Source organism: Octopus bimaculoides, chromosome 18 (assembly GCF_046866305.1).
Source record: "Octopus bimaculoides isolate indiv1 chromosome 18, ASM4686630v1, whole genome shotgun sequence".
Taxonomy (NCBI): domain Eukaryota; kingdom Metazoa; phylum Mollusca; class Cephalopoda; order Octopoda; family Octopodidae; genus Octopus; species Octopus bimaculoides.
Genome location: NC_142945.1, coordinates 36,437,764 through 36,453,546, shown reverse-complemented (window position 1 = coordinate 36,453,546; position 15,783 = coordinate 36,437,764). Strand labels below are relative to the sequence as shown.

Below are 15,783 nucleotides of genomic sequence, written 5' to 3'. Positions count from 1 at the left end.
TAAGGTCAAACTACCATAAAAAGCACATTTACATAGGGAAAAAGCCACTTACATAGGGAAATAGCGATGAACAGTCTTCTATATGCTATATTGGATATACGATGTTCGTTTGGTATGTTGATTCTCTGTTTACTTCTATTTTTCTTGGCCATATTATACTGACGAGTAGAGGTTGTATAATACTACAATAACTACGAAATCATGATCTATAATTTAGTCTGTCTTTAAGGGGCTGGCTTTGAGAGTTACATTTCCTCGTGTTCGGTAAAAATGTGTTTTTTTTATAGTAGTCTGACCTTAGAGTCCCTCATGGCGTGAGGCGTTATTGTATAGTAATGCCCTTATATAAATATAAATATATATTTCGGGAATAAATGATGGATTTTTTCCCTTATGAGGTTTTTTCACGCTAGCTACTTGATAAATTCTTGTAAAAGAATTCGTCCTTGGCGTTAGGAAGGGCATCCAGCTGTAGAAACTCTGCCAAATTAGATTGGAGCCTGGTGTAGCCATCCGGTTGCACCAGTCCTCAGTCAAATTGTCCAACCCATGCTAGCATGGAAAGCGGACGTTAAACGATGATGATGATGATGATGATGATGATGATATATATATATATATATATATATATATATATAAATCTTACGTGTGTGTATCTTTGTGTCTGTGTTTGTCCCCCATCACCGCTTGACAACTTATGTTGGTTTGTTTACATCCCTGTAATGCAGCAGTTTGGCAAAAAAAGACTGATAAAACAAATACCGGCTTAAAATAAAAAAAGTACTGGAGTGGATTTATTTGACTCCAAGGTGGTGCTCCAGTATGACCACAGTCTGATGACTGGAACAAGTTAAAGACAAAAGAAGATGAAAGATACAAGCTTTTGTTATATGCTTTCGTTTTTTGTTCATTCCTCTTAACTTCTGTTTTTTCCATGCTTACATGGGCTAAGCTCGTCTCTGTTATTGTGCCATTGTGCTTTACTGCTAGTTGCTCTTTGTATCACTAACCCTTATCTGCTGCTGAAGATTTCTTGACAAGTGAACACCATTTGTACATGACAACTTCTTTGAAGTGAAATGTAATATAAAACATCATCTTTGATATTCACAGACAGCCTACGATATACACTCTGTGTGTGTGTGTGTGTGTGTTCTGCTAATAACGGTCATCTTCTATTTCTGCTCATTGTCTGTAATATTCTGAAACGAAATTTTGAGTTTATCTTTTTTTATAATGCTAAAAAAATACAAGAGATATTTTGCAGATAGTTTGTAAAATAAAGTGGAAAATTATCTTAGAATATTCAGCACATCTTGTTGTTTCAGTACCTATCATGTTTATATTTTCTAGAACATTTTCACACCACACACGCGCACACACACACACACACACACACACACACACACACACACACACACACACATGTATGTATGTGTATATGTATGTCTTTCCATGTTTTGCATTGATATGAAGACAATCCAGCTCCAAAAAAGCCTCTTGATTGCAAGGGAGAATGGACACCAGCCAATCTAAAGGTTGAGGTGAGCTGCACCTGCCTACCTCAGTTGCTATGGCATTGAGGTAGATCCAGCCACCCTGTTAACAGGGACAAAACCTGGATTTAAAACACTGGATGATGATGATGATGATGTGTGGGATGTACATATGTATATATACATATATGTGTGTGTGTGTGTGTGTGTATGTATATGAATATATATAGATAACTGCAGGCATGGCTGTGTGGTAAGAAGCTTGTTTCCCAACCGCATGGTTGCAGGTTCAGTTCCACTGCATGGCACTTTGGTTAAATGTCTTCCACTTTAGCCTCATGCCAGTCAAAGCCTTGTGAGTGAATTTGGTAGACAGAAACTGAAAAAAGCCCATTGTGTATGTGTGTGTGTATATATCTGTGCACGTATGATTTTGTGTCTGATATTTAGAGGTCTTCACCTGGTCAACTGCTTATCTAAAGTAATCAGAAGTATAAAAGGGACCTCTACTTAAACATTAAACAAAAACAAAACAAAAATAAAACATTCGATAAAGTCCTAACAATAATACTGGACCAGTCAGTCATTCAAGGATGCACTCAGAAGAGATCAGCTGCTACAAACTCAATTATAGACCAACTTCCAGCCATAAAGTGACAATGAAGCTGATAGGAAATAAATTAAAGTGGTGCTCCACTATGGCTGCAATCCTACCACTGAAACCTCCCATCTACATGGTTCTGGGTTCAGTCCCAATGTGTGGCAAGTTGGGCAAGTGCTTTCAACTATAGTCCCAAGTCGACCAAAGCCTTGTCAGCCGATTTGGTAGTTGGAAATGTAGCCTGTTGTGTGTGTGTGTGTGTGTGTGTGTATGTGTGTGTGAGTGTGTGTGTGTATGTATTGGGTCATCCCATAAATAATGCGGTTTTTCAATTGCATGAATTAAAAGTTGGAGGGGGACAGGATAAACTACTTGCATCAACTTTCTATAAAAGCAGGTAGTAATTTTACCTTGTGCGTATTCTTAGTGCAAGTTTTGAATAGTGTAGTTTGGTTTAACAGTTATTTTTCCAAAGCTAAAATGGAAGTGACAAAGGAGCATATTTGGCATATTTTGCTGTAAGAGTTCAATAAAGGCAACGGAGAGTGTGGGGAATATTAATGCAGTATATGGGGATCGGACAATAAGCCAGTATCAGTGGTGGTTCCAGAAATTCCAAGCTGAAAACTTCAGCCTAGAAGACGAGCCACATCCTGGAAGATCCGCAGAGCTCAACGAGGGCATCCTGCAAACTCTGGTGAAACAAAATCCCATTGTAACTGTTGCGGAACTAGCAGAGATACTTGGATTTGGTTATTCAACCATTCATTGACACTTGCGTGCCATCAGAAAAGTCAGCAAATTGGGTCAATGGGTTCCTCACAAACTTTCCGAGTCTAATCACGTGCAGAGAGTGAATGTGTGCTCTCTTCTTTGCTGTCATGTCTCATGAATGAACCTTCTTTGGACTGAATAGTGACTAGTGACGAGAAATTAGCTCTGTATAAAAATGTCAAGTGCTGAAGACAGTGGGTAGGGAAAGGTCTTCACCCACATAAGGTGTTGTTATCTGCTTGGTGAGATATGAAAGGTTTAGTCCACTTTGAAGTTTTAAACCCAAACCAAATGATAACAATGGCAATCTACTGCGAGTAGCTTGAGTGGTTTAAGTTAGTGCTTGAAGGAAAATGACCATCTTTGGTTTTAAGACAAAAGGCGCTCTTCTGTCAGGATAATGCTTGGCCACATACAGCGAGGATGACATTCTAAAAGCTTGAGCAGTTTGAATGGGAAATGATGCCCCACCCACCATATTCGCTGGACATTGCCCTATCTGATTATCATTTATTCCACAGTCTTCAAAATCATTTGGACGGAAAAAATACGAATTCTGTAGGTAAGGTCACAATTCTAACCCTCACATTACTGGAGGAGAATTTTTCATCATGGACAAATGAATTTTGGAAGAGGGACCTTGCAAGTCTACCAAATAGATAGAAGAGCATTGTAGAAAATGAAGGAGAGTATATTTTAGATTAAAAAAGAACTTTGTTTATCTTAATTTTGAAAAATAAAAGAAGTATAAAAGAACTGCATTATTTATGGGATGACCCAATATATATGTCTGTGTGTGTGTATATATATTTTTAAAAAAACTGTCTAATGATGTAATGTAATAGGTGTGAACTTTAAGTGCTAAAGTTGGTTTACCTCTAAAATTTCAGCTTGAACAGCAGCTGAAACGAAGATGTTGTTGAAGCTGCCTATCAAAGATGGTTATAAGCGGTTCATCATTGAGCTGGCAGATATAGATTAGAAAGAGAGATAAACAAGTAAAGCATCTGGCATCACTTTAGAGCATATTAATTTTTTTTATTCAAACATAATTGCAGAGTAGTTATAGTAAATAAGGGATTAAGAAATAATATGTAAAGTTTCTCACAGTTGTTTCTAGAATAGCTGAATCTGTTGATCATATATCATTGAGCAAAGGTTTCCATGTGAGCCAACTATTCCGTCTTTGGAGAGAATAAAATTAAGGAATATCTAATAAAAGATATTAGTAGTTACCAGTTCATTGAAGAATTGAAGAACATCTTTAGTGGAAGATAATAGTGGTTAGCACTTTCATGATTAGTGAATTAAGGAAATTTTTTTGTAAAAGATAACTAGTTTGCAGTTTCATTGTTGAAGGATCAAGGAAGAGTCTTAGTAAAAGATAAAAGGAGTCACTAGTTCCATTTTTGAAGAGAAAGTTAACACATGTCACAGGAGACTTTGTAAATCTCATAAAAGAACTTGCTGATGAGTGTGGTGCTGAACTAAGACAAGCTGCTTAAATGATGAGTTAATTTCTTATCTGATACCATACAAAATGAAATCTTTGAGGCATATGCTCATAACACCCTACATGAGATGAGAAAAATGGTTGTTTATTGGTATTATATGTGATTGCTCTGGCATGAAACAAGGATCAATTATTGTCATCATGTTTCTGAAAACCAGGATATCCACAAAGATTTTCTCCTGACTACACTTCAGAGACACTAACTAACATTATTCTGGCTGTTTTTTGTTGTCTAAACATTGAGCTGGGCTCAAAATTATGCTGCTTTTGCCTTTGATGGTGCATGTACCATGAGTAGAAACATTTCAGGCATACAAAAGAGATTAAAAGATGCTTCCTGGTATATATTATACACTGCAGAAACCACTCTCTGGACCTTGTCCTCCACGAAGGTGGATCTACAGTTGTCATGGTCACTGATGCATTGAACTTTGTTTCCCAAATCACCATTCTTCTGAAAGCACTATGGACAAGCCTTTGTGATGAGGATGTCATCATGTTGCAAGCCAGTGTCTGTTGCATCAAGTAAAGGAATGTTCGACACCCTTTGGTGTTTGAAGATCTGACTCTGTACCACAATGATGCAACACCATCTAACACACTGGGCTGTAATGCATGTACATAAAAACTTGTGCAATGAAAACACTTTGGAAATCCTCTTGGAAAACAAGTGAGCATAGAAAAATTTTTAGAATGATTTGAAGCATTACTTTTCCATGTATAATAATAAAAAATATTATCATACCTGTTTTTGTTTTGATATTAAGATAGAAGAAAAATTGGCTGGCCTTATTTGCAAAAAAATTTTGGAAGTGAGTTTGCATCCACTAAACAAATTTAATTCCCAGGCCACTGCTCGTTGTATATATATATGTGTGTGTGTGTGTGTGTGGCTTTGTGTTTGTCCCTCCACCATCACTTGACAACAGATGTTAGTGTGTTTATGGTCCTATAACTTAGTAGTTCGGCAAAAACGACCGATAAAATAAGTATTAGGCTTACAAAGAATAAGTCCTGAAATCAATTTCTTTGACTAAAACCCTTTAAGGTGGTGCTCCAGCATGGCTGCAGTCAAATAACTGAAACAAGTAAAAGAATATGTACTTATATATGTATATACTTATATGTACATATACATATATATGTGTATGCATATATTTGTATACATATTTGTATATATATATATGTGTGTGTGTGTGTGTGTGTATATATATATATATATATATATATATATATATTCACTCACAACACACACTCACACATTAATATTACACAGAAAACCATTGATATCGCATTGGTCAATAATTATTTATGTTACCACAATAAATATTTACATCCCTTCTAACTCCCTGCCACCCTGCTACCCTTCACAAACTTTCTGCTGTGTTCTTTCCCTCTAACAATAATTCCGTTTATGTCTAAACATTTTCTTATCTCTCTCTTTCTCTTCATCCTGTTCATTCATTCTTTTTCTTTTCTTTTTCTTCTTTTAGAATACCATGTCAATTTGTTACTGAAGCAGAAGCTGTCGGTAAATTCCTCAGATGATGTTCACCCTGGGACTGTGTTACATTACAAGAAAGCTAACTGTTTGATGATTAAGTGTGTCAATGGTTGGGTGGCCTTTCGGAGAATCATCAAGGGTAAAACGATGACTGCTCAGGAGTTTCAGAATGGGTTTCTTTGTAAAGTACCTGCAAACAAGATTTGTAAATTTGACAGCCAAAAGAATTATCTGTACGATGATATTTATAATAAAAAACGAACAATCCGAAGCTAGCTACATAATGGGTTGCTGATAGTTTTTTTGAAAAAGAAAAAACCCTTAAAGGCTTTTACATATATATATATATATATATATATATATATATATATATGGGATGACCACTAAGTGGACATTCATTATGCTAGAGATATACCATCTACGATCAAACCACAAAAGAAAAGAATGTTCTCTAGGGAAATTAAGCGCACACCAAAATGTGAACGGGCAAGACAAGTGAAAATATACAAAATAAAGAATTAATTAAATTTTTTTTTAATTATATATATATATATATAAACAGGGTGTCCACAAGGTCTGGGTACATGGAGTAAATAAAATCATAACATAAACAATTAAATATAAGAAATAATAATTTCTTAAAGTATGTGTTAATCCCATGTACCCAGACTTTGTGGACACCCTGTATATATATATATTATCATCATCATCATTGTTTAACATCTGCCTTCCATGCTGGCATGAGCTGGATGGTTTGACAGGAGCTGCCCAGATAGAAGACTACCCCAGGCTACTGTGTCTGTTTTGGCATGATTTTTACAGCTGGATGCAGGCATGGCTGTGTTATAAGTAGCTTGCTTCCCAACCACATGGTTCCAGGTTCAGTCCCACTGCATGGAACCACGGGCAAGTATTTTCTAGTATAGCCTTAGGCCAGCCAAAACCTTGTGAGTGAATTTGGTAGTCAGAAACTGAAAGAAGCCTGTCGTGTGTGTGTATATATATATATGTCTGTGTGTGTCCTTCAGTACCACTTGACAACCAGTGTTGGTGTGTTTACATCCCTGTAACTAGCTGCTAAAATTCTTCAAGGTGGTGCCCCATCATGGCCAGAGTCTGTTGACTAAAACACAATATATTAAAACATAAAGTTAAATTCTGGTCATAGAGTTACCAATGGTTTCGCATCCACAAAAGCCACAACCTTGTGGACAGCTCATCAGACTCTATACAATGACAATATATATGTGTGTAAGTGTGTGTGTGTGTGTGTATTATTGACATCACTATTGGCAGCATCATTTCTCATCTGTTTCCATCCTGGTGGTGTATTGTCATCACGAAGACTCCAATTCTTCGCGCTCCACAGATCCAGTTGCTTTCGCCGAATGCCCTCCCTCAAATGCTTCAGAAAGTCGTTGATTGTCCTCGGACGATCCTCATGCACAAGCTGATGAATTTTTTCCCCCATTTCCGGGGATGACATTCGTGGCAGGTTTTCTAAGTGTTTTATGGCCAGGTACCCCTTGTGTTGTCAGCACTTTTGTTGATCCATTACATATGCAAGGACACAGTGTACCTATCCTAAAATCAGGTTACAAATAGCATTCTTTTATTCCTTTACTTGTTTCGGTCATTCGACTGCAGCCATGCTGGAACACCACTTTGAAGGGTTTTAATTGAGCAAATCGACCCCAGAACTTATTTTTGTAAAGCCTAATATTTATTCTTTCAGTTTCTTTTGCCAAACTGCAATGTTACGGGGGTGTAAACACACCAACACCGGTTGTCAAGTGGTGACAAACAGATACAAGGACATACATACAGATATGTGTATATATATATATATATATATATATATATGACGAGCTTCTTTCAGTTTCTAGCTACTAAATCCACTCACAAGGTTTTGGTTAGCCTGAGGCTGTATTATAAGATAGTTGCCCAGGGTGCTATGCAGTGGGACTGAACACAGAACCATGTGGTTAGGAAGCCAGCTTCTTACTACACAGGCATCCCATATATATATATATATATATATATATATATATATATATATATATATATATATATGTTGGACCACTGAAATCTTCCTTTCTTTGTAAGACTTGTAGGCTGGAAATGTAAAAGACTTTTCCATTTTTCCTGACCGTTTAGCTAATACACCTGCTTGTTGTTCTTATACCTGTCTTCATCTTTTGTTTTTCTGTAAGTATGAACTGTATGTATATATAAAATATGCTGTCATGGAAAACAAGTTTGCTTCCCAACCACATGGTTCCAAGTTCATGACAACTTGGACAAATGTCTTCTACTATAGCCCCATGCCAACCAAAGCCATATGAGTGGATTTGGAAGATGGAAACTGAAAGAAGTCCATCGTATGCGTGTGTTTGTGTGTGTGGATGTTAGTGTTTGTCTCATCCACCACTTGATAACCGGTATTGGTTTGTTTTCCTCCCCGTAACTTAGCGGTTCGGCAAAAAGAGACTGATAGAATAAGTACTGGGCTTAGAAAAGAATAAAGTACTGGGGTCAATTTTTTTGACTAAATCCTTCAAGGTAATTACCCCAGCATGGTCACAGTCTAATGGCTGAAGCCAGTAAACAGATAAAAGGTATATAAGTACTTACAGAGTTCAAATCTCAGGTCAACTCTGTCCCTTTACCCTTCCAGAATCTTGAGCTGCAATCAAAAACTGGGATTGGTCTTTTTTCTTTGTAGCTCACGCATCCCCATGAAAGTGTGTGAGAGAGGGGGGGGCTTAATATAAGGTTCCTGGACTAGTTATGTTTAATAAAAAACAACTTATTTACCCAAGTTTTAACATAATCTCCTTCGAAACAGTCACCTTGTGCAGCAATACACCGGTCCCAACGTTTCTGCCACTTTTGGAACCCGACCTGGAAGTCGTTTTCCGTTAGCGAATCGAGGACCTTATGCGATTCGCACTGGATTTTGACAACGGTATTAAAACAGCGACCTTTGAGTTGCATTTTCTTCTTGAGGAAGAGATAGAAGTCTGCAGGTGCAGAAGCGATACCATGTTGTTTTTGGCGAGAAATTCTCGAGTGAGGAGAGCCCTGTGGCGGTGTATTCTCGTCGTGAAGACTCCAATTCTTCGCGCTCCACAGATCCAGTCGCTTTCGCCGAATGTCCTCCCTCAAACGCTTCAAAACGTCGTTGATTGTCCTCGGACGATCCTCATGCACAAGCTGATGAATTTTTTTTCCCCCATTTCCGGAGATGGCATTCGTAGCAGGTTGTCCAGATCGCTCACGGTCTTTTGGGGACGTTTTTGAAGAGCCCGTGCCACTCGAAATATTGCGTACGACCCATTGCCTCATCGCCGTAAGCTTATCGAATTATACTCAATGTCTTTGTAGCAGACTTCTCAAGTTTAATGCAAAATTCCACGTTGGCTCTTTGTTCCAACTTCCTGTCCATGACAAAAATCGCAGAAATTTCACAACTTGCTAAGTAAACACATTGCCTCACGAAAGTCACTATGGCTCTCACTGCGCACGTAACCGTGTACTGTCATCTGTTGGCGTGCTACAGAACTAGTCTTGGAACTTTTTGATACCACCTTGTATCTATGTTATTAATCAAAAAGATCACATCCCACCGCCATCAGTTTTATCTCTAGTAATTGTAGACGTAAATATTTTTTTAAATGTTCGTGCTTCGAATGATGTAGTTAATAGTTTAGTAAATTATTTTATTTTTAATTCCATCATTGATCTTAGTGCTGATATGAGTTTAATTGGTTTGTAAATTTATACAGTTTCCTAGTGTTGGATTCTGAAAGTTGTGTAGTGAATGACTGAGAGAGAAAGGGTTAATGGGGTGGGGTGGTAAAAAAAACGGTGTCTTGGTAAAGGATAAGAGTGAAAAAGAGGTGGTAGTAGTGATGAAAAATAATAGTGCAGATGGTGGTAAAATTGAGGAGATAGGTAGGGATAAAAGGATAGAGTAGGTGAGCCACGGTGAAACGAGAGGCAGGAAATGGGTCTGAGGAAAGTGCTTAAAAATATTGGTTTCAAATTTTGGCATAAAGCCATCAATTTCGGGGGAGCGGGTAAGTCGATTACATCAATACCAGGACTTGGCTGATACTTATTTTATCGACCTCGAAATGATGAAAGGCAAAGTCGAACATCGGCGGAATTTGAACTCAGAACGTATGGTCGAACGAAATGTTGCTAAACATTTTACCCGGCGTTCCAATATAAAAGCATTAAGATATTGAAGTTATGTTTAATACAACATGGTAATTATCCTAAGAACATGTGATTACGTTTTTAGAGCTAAACACAACACGACCAATTAAAAAGACCATTGGCTTATAATTTAAAGAATTTAGGTCTGCTAAAAATTGCAAACAAAACACCTCATATCGCAGTTTGTCATATAAAGACAAAGTGATTAAGACGTCGGCCGAGTGTATCAATCTAACCTTGACTTTCCGACACTTCTGGATGCAATTTAGCAATTGATGGCTATAAAACATCTGATAACATAGAAGCATAGGTAGCTGAATTTATCCTTCCCTGACATAAAAACATTTCTCCGGGTCCTGTGGCAGACATGCAGGCCCACACCATGCTAGAACCACTCCCATGTTTTATGGTTGGTACCAGACTTCCCCAAGTCTGCGACGTATGAAAGTTGCACCAGATGTACCGAAAACCTGACTAAAAACATGAAAAACAATAGCATTATGTTGGATAATTTTTTTTTATATATATATTTTGGGCAACAAACTAGCTACATTAAATTTATATGTTGATTGAATACATGTACTATCTTACCTCATAGTTACTTTCATCAGATCATATGACTTTTGACCATTGCCCACTAGTCCAATTTGAGTGGCTTTTGGCCCACAGAAGACGTTTTTCCATATTCGCTTCAGAAACCCATGGCGCCTTTCAGACCGCACTCTACAAGCCTTCTTCTAACAGTTCTGATTGATATTTGTGAAGTATTTGCCTTGTTGAAGTCCGTACAGGGCTCCGACGATGTTTTTCTTCTGTTTCTGAGCGACTGACGGATGATGGATCTATCATCACGAGGTGATGTAACCTTTCTTCTGCCTGTTCTTTGTATTGACTTCACATCTTTTGTCTCTCTGAAGTGCTAGAGAGTCGTTTGCACTGCACAACGAGAACATTTCATCTTCTGAGCAATTTGCTTTTGAGACATTCCATCTTCGTGATGAGCTACGATTTGACCTCACTCACACTCACTCAACCACCTTGTTTTAGGCATTTTACTGTTTATTAACTGTATCTACAATGTATTTTAGCATAAAACTCTGAAATAATCAAGGAAACATGAGTTAGTTTTGGACGTTGGTCTAACTCATAATTGGTTGCATATGTACAGTACAGTATAAAAGCGGTAATTGATGGTAAAGGAGGGTCAGCCAGATATTAGAACTAATGTATATTGTGAAATATACCATAATCTACCATGTGCACGAGTTTCATTAACATTGAGATAGCAGAACCCAAAACATTGGGGTGGCCTAATACTTTTGGCTAAAGTTGTATATACATATATATATGTATGTGTGTGTGTGTGTGTGTGTGTGTGTGTGTGTAATGACGGGATGATTACTGTTGAAATTCTCTCCAACCCAGTTTGATCAAGGCTGATTTGAAGAAGAAAGAAGAAAAAGAAGAGAACAACAACATCGCCGCCATAATCGCTACCACCACCACCGTCACAATCTTTCAAACTAAAAATAACTCCGCCCCGAATTTACTTCAAAATAAAAACAACAACAAAAAAAGACAAGCCCGTTTAATCTGAATGATTCATTAATGTGACTGAGACTGTGGAATGTAGTCCACCCATTCATTTGCTGTAAACTTTTCTTCAACCAAACAACTGGTTGGCTGAAGCCTAGATTCAGGGGATCTCGACCAACTTTTATCTATGGACCCCTCTGATTACTATTTAATTCTGGTAGCCTCCACCATAGCCGTCCGAGTTTTATAGAAACTTTTTTAAAATTCCTATTTAGTTCATCACACATTAACTTGTGTAGTTTGAACTCTGTAAAATGTTGGATAAGGAAACCGAGCTGTTTCTTGCAATACATACCAATACATGCATCTAAAGCAAAATTTTTTCAGGGGTCCTTAAAATAGTATTGTGGATCTCCAATCTACTATTTTGTTGCATGGACCCTCCAAAATCTTATATGGACCCCGGTCGAGAACTTCCCTACACTATCACACCATTACATATTTGACAGTATATACAATGGTAGACTCTTCAATATGAATATCAGACAAGTTGACTGAGGAAAAGTACTTCAGGAGAACGTTCTGAATACGAAATAATTCGAATTTTTTTTTTATCACGAAACTAGCAATTTTAGCGGAAGAAGGACAGTCAGTTACATCGACCCCAATACTTGACTGGTCCTTTATTTTATCGACCTTGAAAGGATAAAAAGTAAAGTTGGCCTCGGCAGTATTTGAACTCATAACTTAAAGAACGAGAACAAATGCCGCAAGGCATTTTCTTTCGACGCTCTAAGAATTCTACCAGCCTTGGTGTATACTAAATGATAGTTTCGAATTTTGGCACAAGGCCAGTACTTTCGGGGGAGAGAAAGTTGAATACATCAATTCAAGTACTTGATTGGTACTTATCTTATCAACCCCCGACAGGGTGAGAGTCAAGGTCAACCTCAGCGGAATTTGAGCTACAAACATAAAGACAAACGAAATGCTGCTAAGCAATTTGCCCGGTGTGCTAATAATTGTGCCAACTCGCAACCTTTCCGATACAAAATAATGGTTTCAAATTTTGGCAATAAAGTCAGTAATTTCGAGTGAGGAGTTAAGTCGATTACATCGACCCCAGAGCTCAACTGGTGCTTCGTTTATCAACTGCGAAAAGATGAACGGCTAAGTCGACCTCGGCGGAATTTGAACTCAGAACGTAAAGGCGGATGAAATGTCGCTAAAAATTTAAAAAAAAAAAAAAAGCATTTGTCCCTCGGCATGTCAACGATACCTCCAGCCCGCCACCTTCTGCAGACTAAATGCTAAGTAAAAATATGGTAGTGTCTCACATATGCAACGTAGTGAGTTATAAATTTTTGGTTAGCTGAGATCATCAAAGTCGAAATTATTGGAAAATGAAGATGATGCAGGTTGATATGAATATGAATCGTATCATGTAAGCAATCCCAACTAGCGAATGCAATGGACGTGTTTCGATTGCATTTAAACCTTCTCAGCAAATCATATTCTACTTGGCTACCATATTTGTATTTACTATGCAAACGCTTCTCTGATTTAGATTTTTTAAATATGTCATATTCATAAAACAAACCCCACTAAATTCTCTCTATTTCTTTTATATTCCGATCAACCTGAGTAGGATATGTTTCGCTGAAGAGATCTAATAAGACCGAAACAGGCCTGTTGATTTTCCTATTTAGCTTTACCGATGAGATTCATTACACACTCCATTGTGCTTAGTTACAAAGTATTTCAGTAATTGATCTTAATCAAGTCATCTCCTTTGTTTGCAGTGTTTAGATTTTAAACTCTACACAGAAGGAGTCTTTGTGCATTAATTGCACGAATAGTCTAAGTTAATCGCTGAGGAAATTTAATAAGACAGAAACATGTCCTTTTAAACGATCCTCTGTGGGATGAAAATCAAAATTGAACCTGACAGGTTTTGAACTCTGAATATAAAGAATCGTGGCTAAATATCGCAGTGCGGTTTTTTTCGCCACTCTTTCGTATTTAGAAATCCAACGCTTTTGCTGTATTAATAATAATCCTTTCTATTATAGGCACAAGGCTTGAAATTGAGGAAGGGGATAGTTGATTACATCGACCCCAGTACTCGACTGGTACTCTTTTCTTCGACCCCGAAAAGATAAAAGGCAAAGTCGACCTCGGCGGAATTTGAATTTTGACATAAGACCAGCAGTTTTTTAGGTGGGAGGGGGTGTCGATTACATCAACCCCAGTACTTGACTGGTACCCATTTTGTTAAAAAAAAAAAAATTCTGTTGAGGTTAAAACAATAACAAAATACATTCCGTTTTATTGTTGAGAATTTCTATAACTTATATTTTCTCAAATCATAGTTAAATTTTCGCCGACGAAAATGGCTGCGATTTATGCCTATATTTGTTTCAAATGTTGGCCAGCAATTTCAGGGGAGCTGAATACAGCGACCTCCAGTGTTCAGCTGGTATTTGTTTTATCGACCCTGAAAGGATGAACGTCAAAGTCGACCTGGGAGGAATTTGAACTCAGACCGTAAATCTGGAAGAAATACTGCTGAATAAAACATTTTCTTCCGGCGTGCTAACGATACTGCCAAATCGTTGCTCAGGCACAAGACCAGAAATTTTGGAGGGAAGAGGTCATCGAACTCAGAAGGGTAAAAAGATGAAGTCAACCTTGGGTGGAGGGGACTTATTCGAGTTAACTCCCTTGCTTACAGTGTTTAGATTTTCAGCATCGACGGAAACGTTAAGTGTTGTAAACAAACACCGCAAAGCGTTTTGTTCGACGCTCTAACGATACTGCGGGTCCAACGCCCTTATAATAATAATAATAATAATAATAATAATAATAATATGCAGACTCAACTGCATTTCTTATTTACGCTGGTAAAGTCAAGCTGACATCCAGGAATTCTTTGCATTCTTTCTTCTGTTACATGTTAGCGTACTTCTTTCCAGGCTGCTTCCAAAGATTCTCTTCCATTCAATATATTTTGGTGCTGAAAATTCAAAGAAAAACAGGAAAACGTCAAACGTCACACACGCGCGCGTGTGTGTATGTGTGCGCGCGTGAGTATGAGCGTGTATTTGTGTGCTTGTGTGTGTGTGTGTGTGTGTGTGTGTGTATATTCGCACACACGCACACACACATAGATATAGATATATGAATGCATGTATGTAAATATAGGCACACATATGTACATGCCGTCCATCCATCCATCCATCCATACACACCTACATGCATATTATAATAGATCAGGATTCAAGTGAATCAGGTACTTAAATGGTAAGGTACTGGGTCGGGACGAAAGGTAAAACGTATACACAACACACACACACACACACACACACACACACACACACACACGAGTACATGCATGTAAATATATATATATATATATATATATATATATATATATATATGTATATATATATATATACAGAGATGCATTCATACTCGTTTATATATATATCTCATGTGTATGTTTCTGAATATGTGTGTATGCATGCATGTATGTATGCACATATGTACATATGTATGTGTGTATGTACATATATGTGTATGCATGTGTTTATGTGTGATATTGATTTATCAACAAAAATTTCAGAGTTATCCAGAGAAAGACAGCGAGAGAGAGAGAGGGGGGGGGGGAAGAAAATGGAAGAGAAGGATATGAGGAGAGTATTTGACACTGTAAACACAAATCAAATTCTGGTTTCTATTAGTTTAAGACATATTTTAAAGTGATTCATTAATTTAAAATCTTGGCTAGACATTTTAAAAAAAGTTTTAAAATATTGCAGATTTCGGGCAAAAGAGTAACACAGTGTTAGAATAGAAGTACTTTTTTTTTTAAATCTTTCTTTTTTTTTGTTTTTTTGTGCTCCACCCTACCCCACTTACGGAACCAAGATTCCTTTTCCTTCGACAGCTCATCGCATTCTTCTTATCCTTTCCCTTGAAAAAATTTGTGGAACTTCTACATATTTTGCATTTATATTTTACAGATTCAGTTTAATGTCTTGAAATTATAATTGAGAACAACCAGACGTGATGCTATTTGATATCTGTGCGTGTCTAAGGCAGCGAGTTGGTAGAGTGGTTAGCATGCTGGGCT

At 37.5% G+C, this 15,783-nt stretch overlaps 1 protein-coding gene and 1 long non-coding RNA gene across 2 annotated transcripts in view; one reads left to right on the top strand and one right to left on the bottom strand.

Annotated features, from left to right (window-relative positions):
• The window catches only part of LOC106873221 (methionyl-tRNA formyltransferase, mitochondrial), a 59,305-nt gene extending 53,133 nt beyond the window's left edge, over window positions 1-6,172 (top strand). Inside the window, exon 10 of the mRNA XM_014920477.3 lies at window positions 5,878-6,172. Coding sequence (XP_014775963.3) covers window positions 5,878-6,164 — 287 coding nt within the window. The 3' untranslated portion in view covers window positions 6,165-6,172. The remainder of the gene's footprint in view (window positions 1-5,877) is intronic.
• Window positions 5,941-14,697, bottom strand: LOC128249813 (uncharacterized). Its single transcript, XR_008265936.2, has 3 exons — window positions 14,548-14,697; window positions 10,704-11,209; window positions 5,941-6,078 (listed from the first exon to the last, which is right to left on the bottom strand). It is a non-coding gene; the product is annotated as an uncharacterized LOC128249813 (long non-coding RNA).
• Window positions 14,698-15,783: the final 1,086 nt, after the last annotated feature.